Genomic DNA, 23,066 nt, shown 5'->3' with positions numbered 1-23,066 from the left:
TTTATCACTTGCAGGTGTTGACTTGAGGATGAGGTGCAGCTTGGAGGATTATTTTCTGCTGTTGTGGTTAGTGTTGTTACATAGGCACTGACTAGGATAAAATGCCTTGAGGAATTGAAGGGGAAATTCAAAAGTTTCAGGAGCTGCTTATTCAGGCCAATAGGAAATCAGGAAGTCGTTTTAGGAAGAATTGCCCTGTTTTTAAGTCAATTCCACTGACCTTGCCTTCATCTCATGCTTCATTTCATAGAAGTTATTGACTGCCCAGCTCACAAATGGACTTCTCCAATCAGTCTTGTTTCATCTAGTGCTGCAATATTATTGTGGCAGGCTGGTTGCCCAAAGAGCTGCTCTTCCCTCAGGACAGAGGGTGGAGATATTCATTCTTGGAGCATAGAATCTTCTTTTATTAATGTTTTTCAGTCCTGCATATGATCTTCCAGCTGTGGCTGTCTAGCCAAATCTTGCTGCAGGCAATGGATATTGCAACTTCTCTTTACTTCTCCCTTAAAATGTTTGAGCAGTATTATCTTAAAAAGAATTTCAGTTGCCTGGGATTCTATCAAATTTCTCCACTGCTCACAAGAAACTACCAATCCCAACAACACCAAATGACAGAATTGCAATTTTATTAGATGGTCATCTCTACCTTTTGTTTTGCCACAGCACTTTGGCCAAGGGGTTTGGATTAACAAACAGTTGGTGGAATGAGATTTACAAATGAATTCTGTTTGGGAAAATTTTAAGTGAGAAGACTGCTGCACGCATGCAGTCCACTCACTTGGCTGCAGAATCCTAGCTTCAGTAGCACATAGAATCATTACAATCGGAATCAGTGACAACGACATCAAGTACATCACCTTATTCTTCATGTCCCACATCACACTGCTTAGTTGTATTTACAGCCACTAAACCACAGTGTTTTCTTCTGTCCAGTGTCAGAAAGGCATTTTCCCCATTTCATTGAGGTAGAATCACCTTTTTTAAAAATAAGAAACACCCATTTTGCCCCTTTCAGATTCAAACAAATATTGGAATATTTGTAACAAAGAAAATGACAAAAGTCACCATTTTTAGTTGGTCAAATTCAGAACTGTAGACTGCCATTACATATCAAAAGCACCACAAATCTTGTAAGCAAGATTCCTTTCAGACTAATTTAGTCTCAAATCAATATGGCATTTGAAGTAAAGGTTGACCAATTAAGCAAAATATAATAAGTACTTTTAATCAACCAACCATAGTTTTTTTTCAGCTGAATAAATGTGATGAAACAAATCTGGTTGCAGCAGGCAATTCTTCAGTGTACCCATGTAGAATTTTTCTTCTAGCACTTCTGCATCCTTCAGAGTTTCAAGTTGATAATAACCTCACTACACCAAGTTAAATGAGAAAAAGATGTTCAAATTTATAAGGGATGCAAGATAACGTAGATGTCAAGGGTGTTGTGCCCAAGTCATCCAGCAAACTCGGGTTCAAAATACAGGCTAATTAAGAATATTTTGAGTATTTAACAGTACTCCAAGGGGTTAAAAGTTACAGATCTGAGTGCCATAGGCAAGGGCCATGCCATGGACATGTCATTATTCCCTGCCATCCCACAGCAGTGTGCTGTTATCGTTAATCACTGCAGTCAGCTTGGTGAAAATATGCTTCACGTTTGTATTTAATGCAGAAAATCCCAAATTTTGACTCGGTGAAGATGAAGGAACATTTTCAAGTCAGGGTGGGGTGCAGCACAATTATAGCATCATGATGCTTCTACATTACCTTTTCCATGCAATTGATCACGAGCTTGGGAGGTGCTGCCAAAAGAAGTTACACCATGTTATTGTAGAGCAGCTTGCAGAAGGTGCAAACTGTAACGTCGATGCACAAGTGGTGCAGGGAGTGACTGTTTACTGTGGAACAAAAGCTAGCTACATTGTCCTGGATAGCATGAAGCGTTTTGATTATTACTGAAGTTGTACTCATCCAGGTATTTGGGGAGTATTCTATCATAGTGCTGTCTTGTACCTCGTGGGTGGTGGACAAGCTTTGCACAGTCAGAACGAGACATCCATAAATATGGCTCTGTAGTTAATTTTACTGTCCAATTTACACCCACCAAAATATTGACAGTGGTAGATTTGATCACTTTGCACTAAAATGGACTATTTGTTCTAATTGTGTTCTTTCTTGTAAGAATTGTATATAATTTATGCTTCATTTGTTTTTCTCACAAATGCTGCTTATATGATGCCATGTGCCTGTGATGTTGCTGCAAGTTTTTCATTGCACCTATGCATACACGTACTTGAGCATATGACAATATACCAACTTTGATGACAGTAATGCTACTGAATGTCCAGGTGTGGCGATTAGACTTCTTGTTGGAGATGGTGTTTGCCTGTCATTTACATAACATGAGGAATCTTACTTATCTCCAAGCTTAAACAATGCACAAAGTTTCCCATCATCTAAGCAGTTAGAAATCACCAGCAAGCATCCCACTTTTTGCCTCATAGTATTTTATTGATGAAATAACTGAATATTGTTGCAGCTAGGATATTGCTGCTAGAATTGTTCAGGGGCAATGCCCAGGAGCCGAAATGAAGGTTTCCAATAGCCTCAATCATCATCTGTACTTCTCATGACTTCATTGGAGAGTTATACAAACCATTCTCAGTAACTTCAAATGTGCTCCACTGATACCACACTATCAAACGCTGGCTTGATGTCAAGGACAAATCACTCTCACCCCCAAAATTAACCTCTTGTCTAGATTTAGACAAAGATTATAATAGTCATGAACCAAGCAGTTCTCAAAGAACACAAAATGAGCATTGGTGAACAGGTAATTAGTAAATATTGCTTGACGTCTGTTTGCTTCAGGAAGAAAGTGGTCTAACGTGGCAGCAAATTGCCAAGTTAGATTTGCCCTGCATCAATGTGAAGAAACATTTCTGAGCGAGTTTCCATTTGGGCTGTAATCAACATTGCAGCTGCACTGCAGTAGCTTGGCTGGATTTGCAGATCAATGAATCAAAGTTCATTGTTTAGACAATGGAAACAGCAAAACAAAACATATGGTTTTCAACTAATAGTAACAAAAATAACAAACATATGGGAACCAAAGTAGGCTATTAATCTCATTACTTTTTTGCCACTTGGGTAAATCAGGGCAGATTTGTGCTTCAGCTCCATTTGCCTGTTTCCAGTAACCAAACAAATACAATCTGTCTCAATCTTAACTTCAATTGACCCAGTGCCTTACAGCCTATAATGGAAGATCCAGATGCCCATTAACTAGTGTAAACAAAACAAAATTTACCTCATTTCAATTCTCAACCAGACAGCACTAATTTTCAGACACCCATACGCAATCAGTAATTTCTTAACTAAATAACATATGGTTGAAAATTTAAAGTGTGTAATGGGAAAACTTAAATATTCAAAAGCTGACAAATATGTTTGAAATAATCTATAATTTAAGGCAAAGGAAGCAAGAATACTAGGCTGGTCACAATAAAACAAAATTCTGTAATGAGATTCAGAATAGCAGAAATAAAAAGCAAATTTCAATGTGCTGATGGTAAAGCTTCTGCCACCCCCACCCATAAAGTCAATGAATGATTTATCAAGATACCACTATAGGCTGAAATTAACAGTCAACAAAGATATGCAGGGAAGAAATCCCAAACACTAGAAATCAGTTTTTAGCCATCAATGTACTGTCAGTAGCTTTGAAGGTCACTAAATGCCAAGTCCAAAGACTCAAGGATTTTTTAAAAATATACTTGTGTATGTCCAAATCTAAAATAATCCTGTACACATTCCACAGAAAAATACAGATGCTGCAAATCATTAGGTTCTAATGTGGATTGAGACTACTTTTGCAAGTCACTGACCATCAACTTGCAAATTAAACACATACAGCCACAGAACAGACTTTACATATTAAAAAGGTACTGAGCTGCATAAAAATAGAAACATTGCTACTGCAACACAGCTTGCGTCATCTGAACACTTTCCTGCAATAATTAGCACATTTTCCAGGGTTTAAATTAGCACCCTTATTTGTCAAAGAAATTTCAAGTTTTAAGGGATTTTATTTTTAAAACCTGGGAAATGTAGTTCTTGCTATCAGTTGTGTGAAGGCGTTATGTGAAAACCAGTCTGCATTAATCAGATCAAGATTTATTTGATTCAGAATGCCATCTGTAAAGTACTAGGAATTTTTTTTGGATATTTTACCAGTACCCTCTGCAACAAAACAACATGCAATGTAGAATAATATCTGAACATGATTCAAAAGGAAAGAATTTTGAAACAAAAAGAAGTGCACAAGTGAGCAACTAAAATTAGGAACAGCCTTTTGTACTCACTTAGTCCTTGTATCCAGATCATCATTGTAGGAATGGCACATTGCACTGAATCGAGACACAAAGAAATCATAGCGTCGATGGTACGAAGCAGTGTCTTCCTCAATGTTTGCAAACTTGACAAACTAGAGTAGATAGCATGCAAGATTAATAGTAGGCTGGACATATACACAGATGGTTAAAATGCAATTCTCAGCCAAAACATTTTAGGGCATTGTCGATTGCCCAAATAATCTGGATCATTGATAAGATTTGAAAAGGCTAGATGTTTATTGAATGTTCAGAAAACAATCTAAAAGAGAGGCTGTATAACCAACAGGAATCATTAATGTCCTTTGTTGATAAAATGTATGATCCCAAGTGAACAAACCTCAACTTTCCTCAATCATATAATTGGGAACCATCAAACTACTGCTCTTTCCAATCTGTGCCCAAATTTCCCAAAAATAGTTCAAAAGGTCTGTTGACAGATTGTGTCTTCAGAAGGCCTTTTCCGCTATTTCTAAATGTCTCCACTGATCAGAGACATCCAGCCCCTTGGTGCACAAAACACTCAATATTGCAGTGCACAAATGAGGAATGCTTCCAGTAGGTGCACGGCAGCTGCTGGTATTTCTCTACGAAACTGGCTGCAGCCATTTGTGCAGTCTGGCCCAATTACTAGCTACAATTTCAAAAAATGGCATTATAAAGCATTTTGCAACTACATCCTTGACATGTTAGATTTGTTTCATTCCTGGGCTGAATTTGTAGTTTCATTACCTGTATTTTGACTAATTATTACAAATGTATTTATTATGAATAACAGTGACTATTTTTGATTGTTGAGTATGAAGCAAACAAACCTCTAGATATAATGGTCCCAATTTATTTTTTTCCCCTTTCTAAATAATAACACAAAATGTAGTTTGTTTCACATTGTTGGGAAGTAATTATGCAAAAAAAAGTGCTGTTTATGAAAGCATTAATTAACATTTTACATGAAAGGCTATAATTTCTTCTGAAGTTTTCAATGGCTGTTGCAATCAATTTCAGAATGACACCTCAGTCTGCACAAAAGCTGGGCCTCAGCAGTGGAGAGCTAATAATCAACATTTTCAGAATATCCACTCTCTTTTATGTTGTTGACTGGCATTAAATGTCTGCTACCAGAGCCTACGATTTGTAGCAGGCTCATTATTCATCTGTTGGTAGAAATAATTAGGTTAGATCCTTCCAACCTCACTGACAGACTTGAAGCTTATTTCATGGTGGGGAAAAAAAACAAGATAGCATTCCTGCACCTACAGATGTACCAGTATTCAGTTTCTTTACTAGGTTTTCATTTATTCCAACATAAAAATCCTGCTCAATTACCTGTCTTTAGCCTAAAATTGAGTGCTGGTTTGAAAGATAAATGGACCGATAAAACAAAAAGTTACATTTCTAACAAATGGTTAGTGACAAAATTCAATGAAGTGATTGAACAATAACCAACCATACAGCTTTGCAAACCAGGAGTTTCTTAGGAGGCATGCTAATGTGTAAATCAGCTGCATAAGGCATCGCCATGTAAGCTAATAGTTTTTTTTAAAAACCCCACAGTATCCTTTGTTTAAAGTCCATTAAATAAAATATTTTAATTTAGAACACTTTTTAAAAAAAATGAACTAGAACTGTTATCAAATTTTCCCCCAAAAATTTTGAGAGAGATTTTAACCAATAAATCAGTGATAAATGCATATGTCTTACAAGTAATGACTGTTCTGAAAAGTGCACAAAGCTTTCCATACATTTATAAAAACAAAGCATCAGTAGAGACAAAAGGTTCAAGCTTTTGGCTGAAATTCCATTATGATAGATGTAATGGCAGAGGATTCAGAAGGATTCCAAGGCATGCCAGGAAATCCCAAAATATCATTCAGCATCCCATTTCTAAAGTTTCTGCCCTTGCTGATAGACATTAATATGGCTGGGAACTAAAAGACATTAGGGAAGGTGTTTCCCCTTAGATGGCCAGTGTTCCTGGTAGTTTTATAATATTTCCAGAGGATGTTCAATATATCAGTAACAGTGTGAAAATCACTAATTTAGAGCAATGGAGTGTTAGTGCAAAGTCAATATTGCTCTCCTGGCAAAGGTAAACAAGGCACCATGCATTCTCTTTATTAGGGACTGGCAGGTAGTGCTGGTGCCTCACAGCTCTATTAGCCCAAGTTCAGTCCTGACCTTAATGCTGTCTGTATGAAGTATGCATGTTTAGTCAGTCATATAGCACAAAAGCAGGCCCTTCAGCCCACCAAGCCAGCACTCAAACACCCATTTATACTGACCTAGTGACCAACTAACCTACCAACACACACACTTTTGGGGTACAGGAGGAGACCCAGGCAGTTACAGACAAAATGTGCAAACTCTACACAGATAGCACCATAGTTCAGGATTGAACATGGGTCACTGGAGCTGTTTGGCAGCAACTCTAGTAGCTGTGCCACATCCTCTTTGCAACTGGATGAGTTTCCCCCCCAGATACTCTAATTTCATCCCAATTCCAATGCTGTGCTGGTTAAAAACCACAGTGCAGCAGGTGGCAGGCGGTTCATGACAAGAGTTGACAGGCAAGCAACAGAGAATGTGTTACAAGGAAATATGGGATTACTTGAGAGTTGGCATAGTCTCAATGGGCCATCAAATTCCTATGCTGTTATGATATACTAGTGCCCCAAACTTAGTTACAACCTGTTGATGGACCAATGCTAAATGTTCAATACTCTAACATTTAAAAAGTTCCAAAACATTCCAACATAAAGAATGCCTCTTACATTTAACAAAGCTAAAACAGCTTGACCCACATTACTAAAGACAAGGAACAGTCTGCTGGAAGAACTTAGTGGGCCAAACAGCATCTGCGGGAGGAAAGGAATTGTCGATGTTGTTTCGGGTTGAAACCCTGTATCAAGACAGAGTGGAGAGGCGAGATGGCCAGTATGAGGAGAAGGGGAGTGGTGAGAAAGGAGTCCAAGGCAATTGGTGGACTGAAGAGGGGTGTAAGATGACAGGCAGGTTGTGCCAGGCAGGGGAAGAGAGCAGGGATAGAGTTGGAAAAGGGCAACAGGTGAATGATAGATGGAGGCAGACAAAGAGAGAAGAAAAACATGGATGGAGGGAAGTTCTTCCAGCAGACTGTTGCACCGGATTCCAGCATCTACACTCTCATGTCTTCACTAAAGAAGTACTGGTGGCCATAATGCATATTAAGGTGGATAATTATCTAGGGCCAGACCAAGTGTATCCTAGGACATGGTGGGAAGTCAGGGAAGAAATTGCCAGGGCCCTTAGAGAGATATTTGTATCATCGTGGATCACAAGCTTCGCACCAGAAGATGACTGGAGGGTAGCAAATTCTTTAAGAAGGGCTGCAAGGACAAGCCAGTGAACTACAGGCTAGTGAGTCTTACTTCAGTGGTGGGCAAGGTACTGGAGGGGATTCTGAGAGACAGCATCTACCTGCATTTGAAAAGGCAAGGACTGATTAGGGATAGTCAGTATGGCTTCGTGCACAGGAAATAGTGTCTCACGAATTTGATTGAGCTTTTTTTTAAAAAAAGAGAAAAAGGTGACCAGAGGATTGAGGAGGGTAGGGTAGTTGAACCTACGTGGACTTTAGCAAGGTTCTGCACGGTAGGCTGGTCCAGAAGTTTAGATCACGTGGAATCCAAGGTGAGCTAGCCAATTGGACACAAAATAGTCTTTGTGGTAGGAGTCAGAGGGTGGCAATACAGGGTTGTTTTTCCAGAGTTGAGGCCTGTGAGCAGTGGTGTGCCACAGGGGTCAGTGCTGGATCCCCTGCTGTTGATCATCTACATTAACAATTTAAATGATGTAGGTGGCATGCTTAGCAAGTTTGCAGATGACACCAAAATGAGTGGCGTGGTGGAGAGTGAAGGTGGTTATCAAAGATTACATACAATTTGTCTAGATCACACATTTTTGATATTTGCAGATTAGAAATTTTTTTAAAAGCTACTATACCCTCTTTTCCGACACTTTACAAAACTGAAATTACAGAAAAAATTTTAGGTCTTAATCCTTATCAGAAGGGCTTGATAGCAATAATCTATGATTTAATTATGAAAATACGTCCAGAATCACTGGACAAAATTAAGAATGAATTGGAAAGTGAACTCCAGACATCTTTACCTACAGAGACATGGAAGAAAATTCTTCATTTAGTTAATGTGTGCCAGACACTTTGATACAGTTTAAGGTAGTTCACAGGATCCACATGTCAAAAGAGAAGCTAGCCCGTTTTTAATCACCATATAAATCCTATATGTGACAGATGTAAATCGAATGTGGCTTCTCTGACACATGTTTTGGTCCTGTCCTCTTTTGGACAAATATTGGAAAGACATTTTTAACATTATCTTAACTGTATTGAATATTGATTTACAACCTCACCCTATCACTGCAATTTTTGGATTACTAAGGATAGAGTCTGGCCATTTATCTGCTTCCACTTACCGTATGATTGCCTTTGTCACATTAATGGCCAAACGATCCATTTTGCTTAAATGGAAGGATCCAATACTCCCACTACTTTTCAATGGTTCCCTCAAACTATATCATGTTTAAACTTGGAAAGAAAAATTAGGAGTGGTACTGTTGATCCTTCGCTTAAATTTGAAGATACTTGGAGTCCATTTATTCAATATTTTCAAATCATATAGATCCCTTTTAGAGGAACGGAGTTGATGACATAATATCGCTCTGTTTCTATTGTGAAATTTCAGTCCAGTCTTTTTTTTCCTTTGTCTTTTTTTGAAATTTTCTTTAGTTTGGTTTGTTATATTATTTACAGTTTTTTCTAAACTGATTTGGGGATTTTTCTTTTATATACACAATAAATCTTTTTCTTTCCTTTCTTTTATATTATATTACACTACTAAGAGATCGTGAGATTTAAAGATTTTTTTATATTTTATTATTCTTTATGATTATATATACCATGATTGTTCTCTTGATCTCTTTGCATTACATGTACAATCATCGATGTTATATATTAATCTGGAAACTAATAAAAAGATTGAAAAAGAAAGAAAGAAAGATTACAACAGGATGGAAATCAACTGGGAAAGTGAGCCAAGGAATGGCAATTGGAATTTATCTTGGACAAGTGCAGTGTTGTATTTTGGAAAGTTCATTGAGAGCAGGACTTGCATGGTAAATGGCAGGGCCCTGGAGAGCGTTGTAGAGTAGAGACCCCCTAGAGGTACAAGCACATTGTTCCCTGAAAGTGGTGACATACTAAAGCCTAAAAGGGTGCAGGAAAGATTCACAAGGATTTTGCAGGGAGTAGATGGCTTGAGTTATAAGGATAGACTGAGGCTGTCTTCACTGGAGCACAGGAGGCTGAGGGGTGACCTCAGAGGTATGAGGAGCGTAGATAAGGTGAATGGTCACTGTCTTTTTCCCATGGTAGAGGATTATAAAATTAGAGGGCATAGGTTTAAAGTGAGAGGAGAAAGATTTCCACAGAGGGTGGTGGGTACGTGGAATGAGCTGCCAGAGGAAGTGGTAGAGGCAGGTTCAATTACAACGTTTAAAAGACATTTAGACAGGTACATTGATAGGAAAGAGTTCGAGGGATATGGGCCAAATGGGACAAGCTCAGGTAAGCAACTTGATTTGCATGGATGAGTTGGGCCAAAGCGCCAGTTTCTGCAGTGTGCGCGCAGTACAATCACAGCATTCCCATATCACTCCAACCCCACAGGATCAGTGCAGTTAGTGTAAATATTCAATTTACTTTTCTTCTTTAACCAGATGGTTCAGGGAGATCATTTTTAAAAAATCAGATCTAATTATTTGAAGGTATCAGAAGTTGCTACTAAATCTGCCCATAATATCTCCATACCAAACATATGTACAACTTACCATTTTTGAGATACTTTACTGAAAAGACTCCTCTAATAGTCTTCAAAAGGGGAAAAAAAGTGTGCTTTCATGACAACAGGAAGAGACAAAAATGAAAGGAAATGCAAGCAGAAGAGAAAAGATGAGATTTGGTTCAAAGGTAGGAGGTGTTATGTATTAAGAGGTGTGTGCTCCAACTAGTAGGGTGTGATTAATGACGTCTCCTAGGAAACTACACTGGAGCATTGGTTTTCCCATTATATTTATAACTGGCTTTGACAAAAGTACAAGGAACCTTATAATTAAATCTGCTGACAATATTAAGTTAGATGGCACAGTAAGTTGTGTAGATGGAAATTGTAGGTTGCAATAGGATATTGGGATTAAATGACTGCGTACAACTCTGGTTGATGGAGTTGGATGGGGATAAGTGCAAGGCTACCTACTCTATGTCTAAGATGGATAGATCAGAGTACTTTCAGAATGGTCAAAAGTTAGGAACTTTGGGAGAGTGAGTAATGGTTAATGTGATTTGTAAAAGTTAATTAGTTTTCCACTAAGGGAAGTCAGAAACAAAAGAAAATAATAAGCCATTTGGCCCTTTGAGCTTGTTCTACATTCAGTTCCCTCCCCCAAATCATTCATATATATTATGAAAAGCTGAAGCCAAGCAATAATCCCTGCAGTACCCCACTACTTACGCAACACAAGAAAATAGGGAGCAGAAGTAATCAGGCCCTTCAAGTTTGATCCATCATTTAATACGATCAAGGCTGATCCATGGTGGACTCAACTCTTTTGTGCCATTCCTCAACCTATCAAAATTTATCCACTTCCACTTCGAACACTTCTAATGATCCAGCTTCCACCACTCTGAGGCAGAGAATTCCAGAGATTCACTACCCTTTGCAAGAAAAAAAATTCTACATACATTTGCTTTAAATGACTAGCCTCTTATCTTACTGCATATAACGTTCCCTCGCTTAAGACTTCCCACTAGCAAAAACATCCCAATGTCTACCCTGCCAAGCCCTCTCAGATCTTGCATGTTTGAATGTCATCCCTTGCTCTTCTAACCCCAAGGAATACTGGCCCAAACAATTTAGTCTCTCTTGGTAGGACAATCCACTCATCCCAAGAATTAGCCTGTTAAATCCCCTTTGCACTGCCTCCAACGTTACTATATCTTTTTGTTTAAAAAAAAAGGACCAAAACTGTATGCAATATTCCAGGTGAGTCCTCACCAACACCCTGCATAATTGCAATGAAACCTCTCTATTTTTAAACTCCAATCACTTTGCAATGAAGGCCAAAATGCTGTTTGCTTTCTAACTACATTGTATCTGTCTATTAGTTTTTTTGCAATTCATGCACTAGAACACCTTGATCCTTCTATACTTCACTCACTTAGTCTCTCTAAGGTAATAACTTCCCTTTTGAACTCTCTTACCAAAGTGCAAGACCTCATACTTCCCCACATTAAACTCCATCTGCCAGTCTTTTGCCCACTCATGCAATCTGTATCCCGTAGCAGAATCACAATATCCTTTTCACAATATGCCCTTCAAACCATTTTTGTATCATCAGCAAATTTGGAAACCTTGTATACATTTTCCTCCAGGCCACTAATATAAATAGCGAATAATTGCGGGTCAAGAACTGATCCTAGTGGTACGCTGCAAGTTACCTCATTCCAGTCTGAAAAGGATGCATTTATTCCAACTCTGAGACAGTCAGTTTTCAATCCATTCTAACACACTTCTGATATCATGACCACCTATCATTAAATATATTCAAGGAATTGAATATTTTTCTTAGGACTAGAGGTATCAAAGGGTACGAGGAGAAAGCTGGAACAAGGTACTGAATTTGGATGATTAGCCATGATCATACTGAGTGGCAAAGCAAGCTAAATGGCTTTATTCCTGCTCCTGTTTTATAGGTTTTTATGTTTCATATACTCCATAAATACAAAATAAATGATGATCCGAAATCACACATTACACAAACACCAAGAAAACCTGCACACATTTTAAAATTCTGGCTTCTGCATCATCCTGATGAGTGTTGGCAGTAGATTTGTCAGAACCAAGAGGAATTAGCTAAAATGCATGGAAACTATCCAACTTAAATTAACAAGCCTGGCCATCCCACTTACCGAATTGGAGCCAAGAATTTGTAGCTCAGGCTCTCCTGACTCCAATAGCTTGGCTACCATTTGAAGGAAGCTCTCAACGAACAAATTAATGCTTTGGGAATGACAAGCCATCAACAACTGGTCCAATGCCTCCATCGCAATGAAAACATACCTGTACACAAAACAATAATGATCAACTCTAATGCAAAAGTCACTTTTCTCCCCCTTTTCCCTCTACCCTTTCCAAATATTCCATAGTTCTGAATATCTAACTTTAAGAAAGATTGAATCCACTGAAAGAGAACAAGTAAAGCAATTGAAAAAAGGAGTTTATCAGAACAAAATAAATGTTAAATTTATATTTATTCCTTCAACACTTAGTTTATTTTCCAAGACAGCATAAGGCAAACATACATATTGAAAAGAAAATATACCAGAAATATTCAGTTCAGGAAGCATCTGTTGAGGAAGATAGTGTTATGCTGAATGTTTTTAAAATCAGAATTAGAAAGTGCTTGAAATATAACAGCTTTTTAAAGTACAGAGGCAAGAGAAAAGAAGGAAAGGTTTAGGATACAGAGGAGAAAAAAAGATTAAATGATAAAAATGATGAAGGAACAAGGAAATAGGGACAAACATGAACAGAAGCAAAATATGTACTCAGCTTCAATGGAACCAAATTCCAGAAGTAGAAAACAATGCATGGATGCTATTAAACTGCATGATTATCATAAACAATGGAGGACAAATTTCAGCACAATGCTCCACAAGTATGTGGACCAAAATTTATATTGGGGCTGGGCAAGGAAGAGGTGATATATCAAGGAACATATCAAAAAAAAACAGATTTCAAAGAACATTGCTGTAAAATACCCTGCAGATGTATTCATGTAGGTGAAATAGTACGTTAAAGGAATCAACAGCACACTGAAAGATTCTAGCAATGACAGGAAATTAACTATACCAAACAATGTGTTCAATGAAGGGTAGGACTAACTTTTCAGGAAGAAATGCTGGAAATATTAAGAGGGTGTAATTTCAGGTATTGCAGTCATTAGTAGAAGAGTGATCAATTTAATCTATCTTCGTTACAGAGAATGGTGGTAGAATAATGGATTCATGATGTTGTCCTTAACATGTTTAAAGCTTATGTCTGTGATATTTTGGTCTTAGTAATTTAACTAGGTTTTTAGTAAATAACTAAAGAGAGTTTACACAAAGACAAGCTGTGGTCATACCACAAGCAACAATTTACTCAAGTCACAATTTTTAAAGCAAGTGTAAGAGAAGGGGGAGAAAAAGCAAAATGGATGGTGCAATCAAGGAAGTTGTTACCAGGATTTGTTCCCAGATCATGCCCTGAAATGTGAGTGTTCTGATGAAGGATCCCAGATGTAAACCGTTAACTTTAACTGTTTTTCTTTCCACAGATGCTACCTAACCTACAGAGCATGTTCAGTTATCTCTTAAATTTAAATGCCTTCCCATCATCTCTCTCTCTCCACATGCTCTCCAAAAAGTCACCAATAAGTTGCAGCACAACTCATAGGGAAAGTATGCTCTATTCTGTTAATAGTTAAGAAAAATATCAAAAATTGAGTAGGGCATCAAGTCTCTTTTTCGCTCCACCATTCAACAAGATCATGGCTGATATTCTACCTCAACATCCAGTACGAGTCCTATATCCCTTAATTCCTTTAATATTCAGAAATCTATTGATCGGTTTTGAATGCAATCAATGACCAAATTTCCACACCCCTTCAGGGTAGAAAATTCAGAAGGTTCACCATGTTAACCAAGTTTGATTATGTTCAACTTTCTTAAGTGATTAAATACCACATCAACCTTAGCCACCTTCTTCCTATTTACATATCCATAGAAACTCTTACCAAGTGTTTTGATATTACATAAAAATTCTTCCTCACAATCAATTTTCTCTCTTCTTGTGAGCTTTATAGCCTTTTGTTGCTGGATCCCAAAAACTTCCCAGTCCTCTGGCCTACCACTAGCCTTTGCCAGTTTTTATGCCCCACTTTTCAATTTAGTATTATCCTTGACCTTCGTTAATCATAGATTGTGCTTCTCTCATGGGAATGAATTCCCACCGAGTGTTGTGGAATATCTGCCACTATTATCCACTGACCTGACTCTTAGCTTATTTTTCCAGTCCACCTTAGACAACTCCACCATCATACTGTTATAATTTCCCTTATTTAAGTTGAAGAATGTGGATACGGTGCTGTGGCTTTCACCCCAAGCTGCATTTGAAATGCTATCACATTGTGGTCACTACCATTTCGGCTTTTTGAAAATCCAAATATACTATATCAACTGGTTCTCCCTCATCTACTCTACTAGGAACATCCTCAAAGAATGTCAAAAGATCACTCAAATATGATTTCCCTTTCACAAATCCATGCTATTATTTTCCCAAGTGCCTTGATATGATATCCTTCATTATAAATTGCAGTATTTTCCCTACTATCAATATCAGGCAAAGAGGTAGATAGCTCCCCATTTCCTCTCCTTCCTTTCCTAAATAGTGGAGTCACATTTGCTCCAATCTACTGAAACTATCCCATAATCAGAATTTTAAAATACGGTATCCAGAGCTTCCACCAAGTCAACAGCTTCATTTTTCAAAACTCTGGGTTTCTGATTATTTATCAGTTTTCAGACTCATTCTTTCTAGTGGTAATATTTCTTTTATTTCCTTATTTGCATTGGACCATTGGTTCTCCCTTATTTTTTATGAGGTTTGTTTTGACCATCTTCACAAAAGGAGGCTCACATATTTGCATAATTCCTCTGCTGTTTCCTTATGTCCAATTATAAAGTTTCCAATCGCTGTGAAGGACTTGCATTTGCCTATGCTAGCCTTTTCCTTTTACATACTTCCAAAAGTTTGCAGTTTTGTTTTTAGTGCTGCATGCCAATTTATTCGTTGTATTTTCTTTTTCCTACAAAATCATTTTATTGATCATCCTTGCTGAATTCTGACACACACAATCCTCAGGCTTACTGCTATTACTGACAACTTTATAAGTCATTCCTTAGATTTAATACTGTCTTTAATTTCTTCTGTAATCTATAATTGGACCACTTGTGTGTTATGCCTTAAAAGGAATGTATACATGTTGCAAACCATGTTTTACTTCTTTAAATGCTAGCCATTGACATACAACCCTTAAAGCCATTTCCCAATCTATCACAGCCAACCTGTCCCTCATATCTTCATAGTGTAATTCAATCTAAGTAAATTAAATCACTTTCAAACTGTGTAAAATTCTAGCATAGTATTGTCACTGTTTCCTATGGATTGCTCTACAAGATTATTAACCTCTTCTTGTACTAGATCTCAAATAGCCTGTCCCCTTGTTGATTCCTAAACAAAACAATCTAGAAATCAATCTCATACACAATCCAGGTATTCATCCTCACTGTCGGTACTAATTTGAATTAAGCAGTCCATTCACGGATTAAAGACACATGTAAAAGCTGTATTATTCCTGTTAAATGCTCCTCTAATTTCCTCATTTATACCACAACTACTAAATTGGAAGTCTTTAGACATGTCCCATCAATGTCTTCTGTCTGCTGCTGCTTCTTTAATGTAGGCAAATTAATTCTATTCCTATATTATGACCTGCCAAACCAAGATCCTTTTTAATACTGTACAACAAAATCCCATATCTTTTCTTTTTGCCTGCCTCTTTCTTAAATGTTGAATACGCTGGAATATTTCATTCCCGGTTATGGGAACCATGCAGTCAATTAGCTCATATCCATTTAACACTATTTGCATCATTAATTCCTCCACTTTTTGCAGGTGCAGCTTGCATTTGGATACAGTACCTTTGAATGGGACCTTAATATTGTTCCATATTCTAACATTTGCCAATTGCCTTTGTTGCCACCATTTCTTTCTTTGCTTACTACATTCCTAACATCCAATTATAGCTTTTCTTCTATCCACCCTGACGCTCCTCTAAAGTTTCATTTCCCTGCCAAGCTAGTTTCAACCTTCCCCAAAAGGGCCAGCAAACCACATTGAGAGGATATTGGTCCCTGTTAAGCACCACCTGCCCCAGAAGAGATTCCAGAAGGTCTAAAGTCCTCCCTCCTCTTCCACCTCTCCAGCCACAGATTCATTTGTTATTTCTGTACTTACTAGCATGTGGCAATCGACATAATCTCAAGCCTGCTAACTTTAGCCAATTTTTTTTTTTAAAACCTCTTACCTCCCCAAAATCTGCTCACAGGACCTCATCCCTCCTTCTACATCAGTACCATTACTTCTGCCTCTTCACCCTCCTCCTTTGGAATGCTGCGCATCTGTTCTGGCAACCAGGAGGCAACAAACTACATTGGAATCATTTCTGCAGACAAAGAAATGCCCACCTATCCCCCTCACTATTCTTCCATCCTTCCCAGGTAGCTGAGTCAATCGTGGTGTCACACTCCCAATTCTGGCTGCAAAAGGCAAAATCTCCTGGACTACCTGCCTGCTGTTATCTAATCTGCCTGGTAGACACCCATTTCCTCTCTCTACATACACAAGTTGTGGCATGAGCAAAATCAAAAAGCTCGTATTCCATTTGGTCTTGAAACTGACCAAATTTATTTAGGTCCCAATTTCACTTGAGTCACTTTTTAAGTAAGCAATATATTGAAATAAGTGACAACACAATTTTGAAACATTAACAGTTACTTACCCATATCTATGCCTGATAACATCACGACTGAGTCTTTCTGCAAGGTACTTTCCTATTCGATCCAATTTGTCTGGTGCTGAAACTGCATAAAACGTCAACTTCTCCATGTCAGCCTTCACGAGACCATCCTAGTTAGAAAGTAGCGAGCAAGTTAATGAGCAACTTCTCCCTTCACTCTTCAGGCTAGCTTGTTGTCATGAATTGCATTTTCCCCCACATACTTTTTTATTACCGAAGGCAAACAATGTACCTGTCGGGATCTTAATCATTGAGAATTGGTGCTCCCAGCCAGCATTCCCAGAAATAAACTCCACTCTTCTTAATCAACAACATACTTCAACCAAACTCTCAAAAGTATTAATGTTGCACATTACAATTCATGAATCCATATAATTTATGCTCTTCATTATAAAATCTTTGTTACAGAAGTGGAAAAACAAAAAGATCTGGTGTCACAATGTTTATTTATTTTGTAAAAGCAAGAATCCAGTTTTAAAATTCTTAAAAAAAAACAAATGAGATTTTTCTCCAGTAATCAAAAGACATCTCTTTGTACCAATAAATCTGCAAAGATTTACTTGGTGGCTTATGGTTTAAAGCTGTCATCAATGTCAAATGAAGGTAATTGCTTCCTACAATATCAATTATAAATGTTCAAAGTGTAACAATATTTAAGAATAACACCCCAACTATAGATTTTAGGCTTCATATTCATGGTACAAGCAGCAATTTTCTCTCTAGGTGCATTCTAGTTGTTTTTAATATTTTGACCATTAGGTGGCATTACACTTCTTTATCTGTTACACATTTATAAATGGTAAAAATAATCTGCTTAGAAGCCGTATTGCTCAAAGACCACCAACTGGATTGCTCTGCATACAAGCAATGCTTACATACATTTAGCTCTTGGTATGTATGGCTCCATTCCAGCACTTTATTTCTAAGGGGGCAATTGTGACTGAATTGATTTAGAATCAAATATTAATCAATAGAAAGGGTCAAGTTAACAAATCAATTCAATTGACAGACCATTTCAAACAACATTTTGCCAAGCCAAATAATATTTACAATTGAAGGACAAACACCTACAGCATCCTAACTTCCCACCTTAATCTGCTTACAATTGCTCTGATTGCAATTTAGCAACCATAATTATTGCTATTGATGCAAGGTAGTAATTGGATAGATGTGCGAGCTGGATGCTTTGCAGAGTGAAACATGAGTCTTCATTCTAGAATAGGCACTGACATGAGAGCAGCAATATTTAGTATATTTCTAATCCTTCCTCATGAATGTTCTATACACAATGAGTGCATTTTCCCAGCAACAGAGCCACCACCATAATGTAAAAAAAATAGAAGGCCCCTAATCTCAGTGAATCTTAATCCAAGCCTTCATCTACCTGACAGAGGATCTCTGTAGGCATTAATATAGTATGATACCTCTCACAACCTACAGTATCTGCAATCGATTCTCCATAAATCTGTTCTGACCTTCAGTCCAAAATGTGTTAGCCTCGCAATGCTCTTTGGAGATTTAGCGCTTGCTTGGATGGTTCAGCAAAATGGCTGAGGTGAAGGGTTATTAAATGAGCAGGATAGTTAGATGTTGGAACACCTCTAAAAGCCTAGTTTCAATACACCTTAAGGTCCAAGAGAGTGGAAAACCTCAGTACATGTTCCATGTATGCAGAAATCCAAAATATGAAACTGTGCCTAATTGAGAGTAAATTACCAAGGCTCTATGTTACGTAGTCACATTCCGGTGTGAAATGGTCATCTAAGTCTTCAATAACATACACTACTTCTCATGGCCTAATTAAGTTAAATCTATATCCCATCCCCAGTGCTGAACTTTGTAGCTTGACATTTCTCCATTGATGACTTGATGGTTAAAAAAGATTTCAGATTTGAGTCTGGATTTAGAAATGTCCTTAAAGTTAATTATCTATATTGTGAATTTTGAGTCCATTGGTTCAAAATTTCCACAATGATAAATCTAAATTTATGCATAAATAGTCCCTGAACAAAACACAGATTGATTTCATTTTGCATGCAGAAAATGGCATCTGCAGATGGAATACCACACAGTATGAAACTTCCTCCCGCCCTCTCTCCTCCCACCCCAAACACCATGCCAGGGATAATTATTTCTAGGAAGAGATGCAAGCTTATAGAGATGAGGGCAGTGCAGTGGATGTGGTTTACATGGATTTTAGTAAGGTGTTTGATAAGGTTCCTCATGGTAGGCTTCTTCAGAAGGTCAGAGGCCAAGGGATCCAAGGAAGCTTGGCTGTGTGGATTAGGAATTGGCTTGCATGTAGAAAGCAGAGGGTTGTGGTGGAAGGAGTGCCCTCAGATTGGAAGGCAGTGACTAGTGGTGGTCCGCAGGGATCGGTTCTGGGATATTTATAGATATTTGTGATATATACTTTTTGTGATATTTATAGATGACTTAGATGAGGGGGTGGAGGGCTGGGTTAGTAAGTTTGTGGACGACTCTAAGATCGGCGGTGTTGTGGATAGTGTGGAGGGCTGTCGGAGCTTACAGAGGGATATTGATAGGATACAGAGCTGGGCTGACAAGTGGCAGATGGAGTTCAATCCGGAGAAGTGTGAGGTGGTACACTTTGGAAGGACAAACTCCAGGGCAGAGTACTGGGTAAATGGCAAGGTACTTGGCAGTGTGGAGGAGCAGAGGGATCTGGGGGTTCATATTCACAATTCATTGAAAGTTGCGTCACAGGTGGAAAGAGCAGTTAAGGCGGCCAATGGGATGTTGGCTTTCATAAATCGCGGGATTGAGTTTAAGAGCCACGAGGTGATGATGCAGCTTTACAAAACTCTAGTTAGGCCACACTTGGAGTACTGTGTTCAGTTCTGGTCGCCTCATTATAGGAAGGATGTGGAGGCATTGGAGAGGGTGCAGAGGAGATTTACCAGGATGCTGCCTGGATTAGAGAGTATTGAATATGAGGAGAGGCTTAAGGTGCTAGGGCTTTATTCACTGGAAAGGAGGAGGATGAGAGGAGACATGATAGAGGTATATAAAATATTGAGAGGAATAGACAGAGTAGACAGTCAGCGCCTCCTTCCCAGGGCACCAATGCTCAAGACGAGAGGGCATGGCTTTAAGGTTACGGGTGGGAGGTTCAGGGGAGATGTCAGGAGGTTTTTCACCCAGAGAGTGGTTGATGCATGGAATGCACTGCCTGGGGTGGTGGTGGAGGCAGATACATTGGACAGGTTCAAGAGCTTGTTGGATAGGCATATGGAGGAGTGATGGATGGGGGGGGGGGATATGTGGGAGGAAGGGGTTAGGTAGTGTGAGGGTGGTTTGATGGAAGGCACCACATGGTGGGCCGAAGGGCCTGTTTTGTGCTGTATGGTTCTATGGTTCTTATAATATAGACAACATGATTGCAAATATTAATCCAAGCAAACAATTCTTTTGGACAAAGCACATATTTTGTTTTAAATTGTCTAGTTAATAAGGAGACACTCATTTAAGTATGTTGGTATTCAAGTTTTCCAGCTCAAACACATTTCTAATGTAGATGGCTTTAACTGGGAAATGTACATGGTCTTTAACAAAAAAATGAAAAACTGAAGGTGCTAGGAATCTGTAATAGAAATAGGTGTTAGAAATACTCAACAGGTCAGAAAGCATTCTGCAAGGAAAGAGGAAAAGTGTTAATATTTCTGGTCTAAGACCCTGCATCAGAATGTATACTGCAACTTGAGCTGTACTGATAAATATAACAAATTCCAATTCAGCAATTTGCAAAATTGCTCTAATGATGTTCCAGATAATGAAAAAGTGGAACATGTATAATGTGCTTCCTTTTACAACTCCACATGTAACCAAGGTAATTTTTGAAGCCATTAATACTTTCATCAGATTTGCACATAATTATACAAATTCAAACCTGGTACAATACTAGACAAATCCCTGTGAAACTGAAAAAATTAAAAACACATTTACATAGTCTCTCTTAACATCTTGAATCATGACGGGCAAATCCATCAAATGAATTACTCAATTATTATTCACTGTTCTTCACCGATTTGTGTTTTGATGTTTAAGCTACTTCTTTACACCTGAAGAATGCAAATCAATATTTACAGTAATATTTATTGGGAAAAAATAGTATGATAATTTTAATCTAGCTGGGAATGAGTTAATATTCAACAATACAAGAAAAATCAACTGGCAATAACCATATAAGTGAAGTGATAAACAAGATCCTTCAGGTAGCAGCTTTCAACTCGCATCTAACAATCCAGTCACTGTGAAGCAGTAATGGACAGTATTATTTTTATGTTGAAATAACTCACTAGAATCGATACCAACAACGATGCAACATTGCAGGGCAATTTCATCAGGGCAATTAGCTATTTCAAACATTTTGACAAGTATAATACAGGTCATCATTATCTGATGTGCATTTACAGATTGCATTTATTTTCCCTCTACTGTAACTTCTCTGATTGCAAATTGAGAGGCATTTTCTCTCAATCTGCAGATTGAGAGGCATTTTCTTACATCTGATGACAAAGTTCACCCCTATTGCTTAAAGAGTACCAAAAAATAATAAAATCATTGTTTCTATTAATACTTAATATTAAAACATTAATCAACCTATAGGTAATAATCTACAATGCTGTGGTCAAATTAGATTGGGCCACTAGACAATTAGCATATCAAGGTTACTACAATTAACGACTTATGTGAACTTTTTTCTGATTATGTCAACTGCTCTATCAAATTAGTCCCAGTTGAGTAAAATTTTATTAATTTGCTAAATGACAATATATACGTTTTGGATTATTTGGTAGTTACAACTCCACTAAAACAATAGGTTAAACATTTTTGGTTTAAAAAAAGATCAGCAACTAAAAGTTGTCATTCACTTACTTTTGGATCCTCAGGGAAAATGTTATCTACCAGGCGTTTGTATCTTGGGCGCAACGCGCCACAGCAGCCACATACTCCTGCAGAAATACAAAAAAATATTCAGGCTTGAAACAAACTGATAAGGGGGTGGATCACCAATAGCAGCAGAGCTGCAACAGAAATGGCAAAACAAGGTGTACAAAATTCAAGCAGTAAGGAAGGTAGAACAACTGCAACCAAAGAATAGAGCAGAATTAGCTGGAGGAGGAGATCACAGCAGCTTTGTGGGTTTGCATGTGGGCTAATAAGGGAACTGTTATACAAGTTTGACAAACAAGAGCTGTAACATGGGTTATGAAAAAGGGGCTATAAAAGACACCAACCGTAAACATGGGCAGGAATGGGAGTCAGGAGAGAAAATGAATTAAAAAAATATAAGAGCAGGAACCAGTCATAGCAATCATGTAAAGATATTGTTATAGTTCTGCAGACAGACAATACACTAGTTTTAAAGATTGTAACTACTTACTAAAACATTGAAAGGGGTCATTATATGCTGGGTGTTCAATATACTGGATGAAACAGAGGAGCAAAAACTGTGGGAAAATTTCAGAGAATGTAAAAACAGTAGTAATGGTAGACTTCAATTACCCTAATATAGACTTGGGGCAGCAGAGGGCATACAGCATAAAGAAAATGGAGGGCAAGATTTCACAAAAATGTGTTAATAAACAGGTAAGCTTCATTAATCACTTGTTTCTAGCTCAACAAGGTTGATGCAGTGCTGGATCTAGTTTTAGAAAGTAAAGTAGGGCAAGTGTAGTGTATTTCAGTGGTAGATGTGTGGAGACAAGCCACAAAGCAGAATGATCTTATGGAACAGCAGAACAGACCCAAGAGGCCAATGGCCTATTCCAGTTCCCATGTTCAATTCTGGATGATGTAAGAGTGCTATGAAAAAAAACAGTAGTTGTTACATATGTCAGAGGTATTTGATAAAGTACCACCATGGCATTAAAGGAACATTTTGCTTTCATTCAATTGTGTGCTCAATTTAAC

General features: G+C 37.9%; 1 protein-coding gene across 4 annotated transcripts in view; it reads right to left on the bottom strand.

Annotated features, from left to right (window-relative positions):
- Positions 1 to 23,066, bottom strand: part of LOC127574359 (protein EFR3 homolog A-like) — a 110,408-nt gene that overhangs the window by 63,056 nt on the left and 24,286 nt on the right. For all 4 annotated transcript variants that reach the window (XM_052023307.1, XM_052023306.1, XM_052023309.1 and 1 more), the window contains 4 exons: positions 22,029 to 22,105; positions 17,112 to 17,239; positions 12,418 to 12,568; positions 4,368 to 4,489 (listed from right to left, as the gene is read on the bottom strand). In XM_052023307.1, the coding sequence (XP_051879267.1) occupies positions 4,368 to 4,489; positions 12,418 to 12,568; positions 17,112 to 17,239; positions 22,029 to 22,105 (478 nt within the window). The remainder of the gene's footprint in view (positions 1 to 4,367; positions 4,490 to 12,417; positions 12,569 to 17,111; positions 17,240 to 22,028; positions 22,106 to 23,066) is intronic.

The sequence above is a fragment of the Pristis pectinata genome, chromosome 9 (genome assembly GCF_009764475.1).
Source record: "Pristis pectinata isolate sPriPec2 chromosome 9, sPriPec2.1.pri, whole genome shotgun sequence".
NCBI lineage: Eukaryota > Metazoa > Chordata > Chondrichthyes > Rhinopristiformes > Pristidae > Pristis > Pristis pectinata.
Note: the sequence above shows the minus strand (reverse complement) of the source record. Positions and strands in the feature narration are given on the sequence as shown.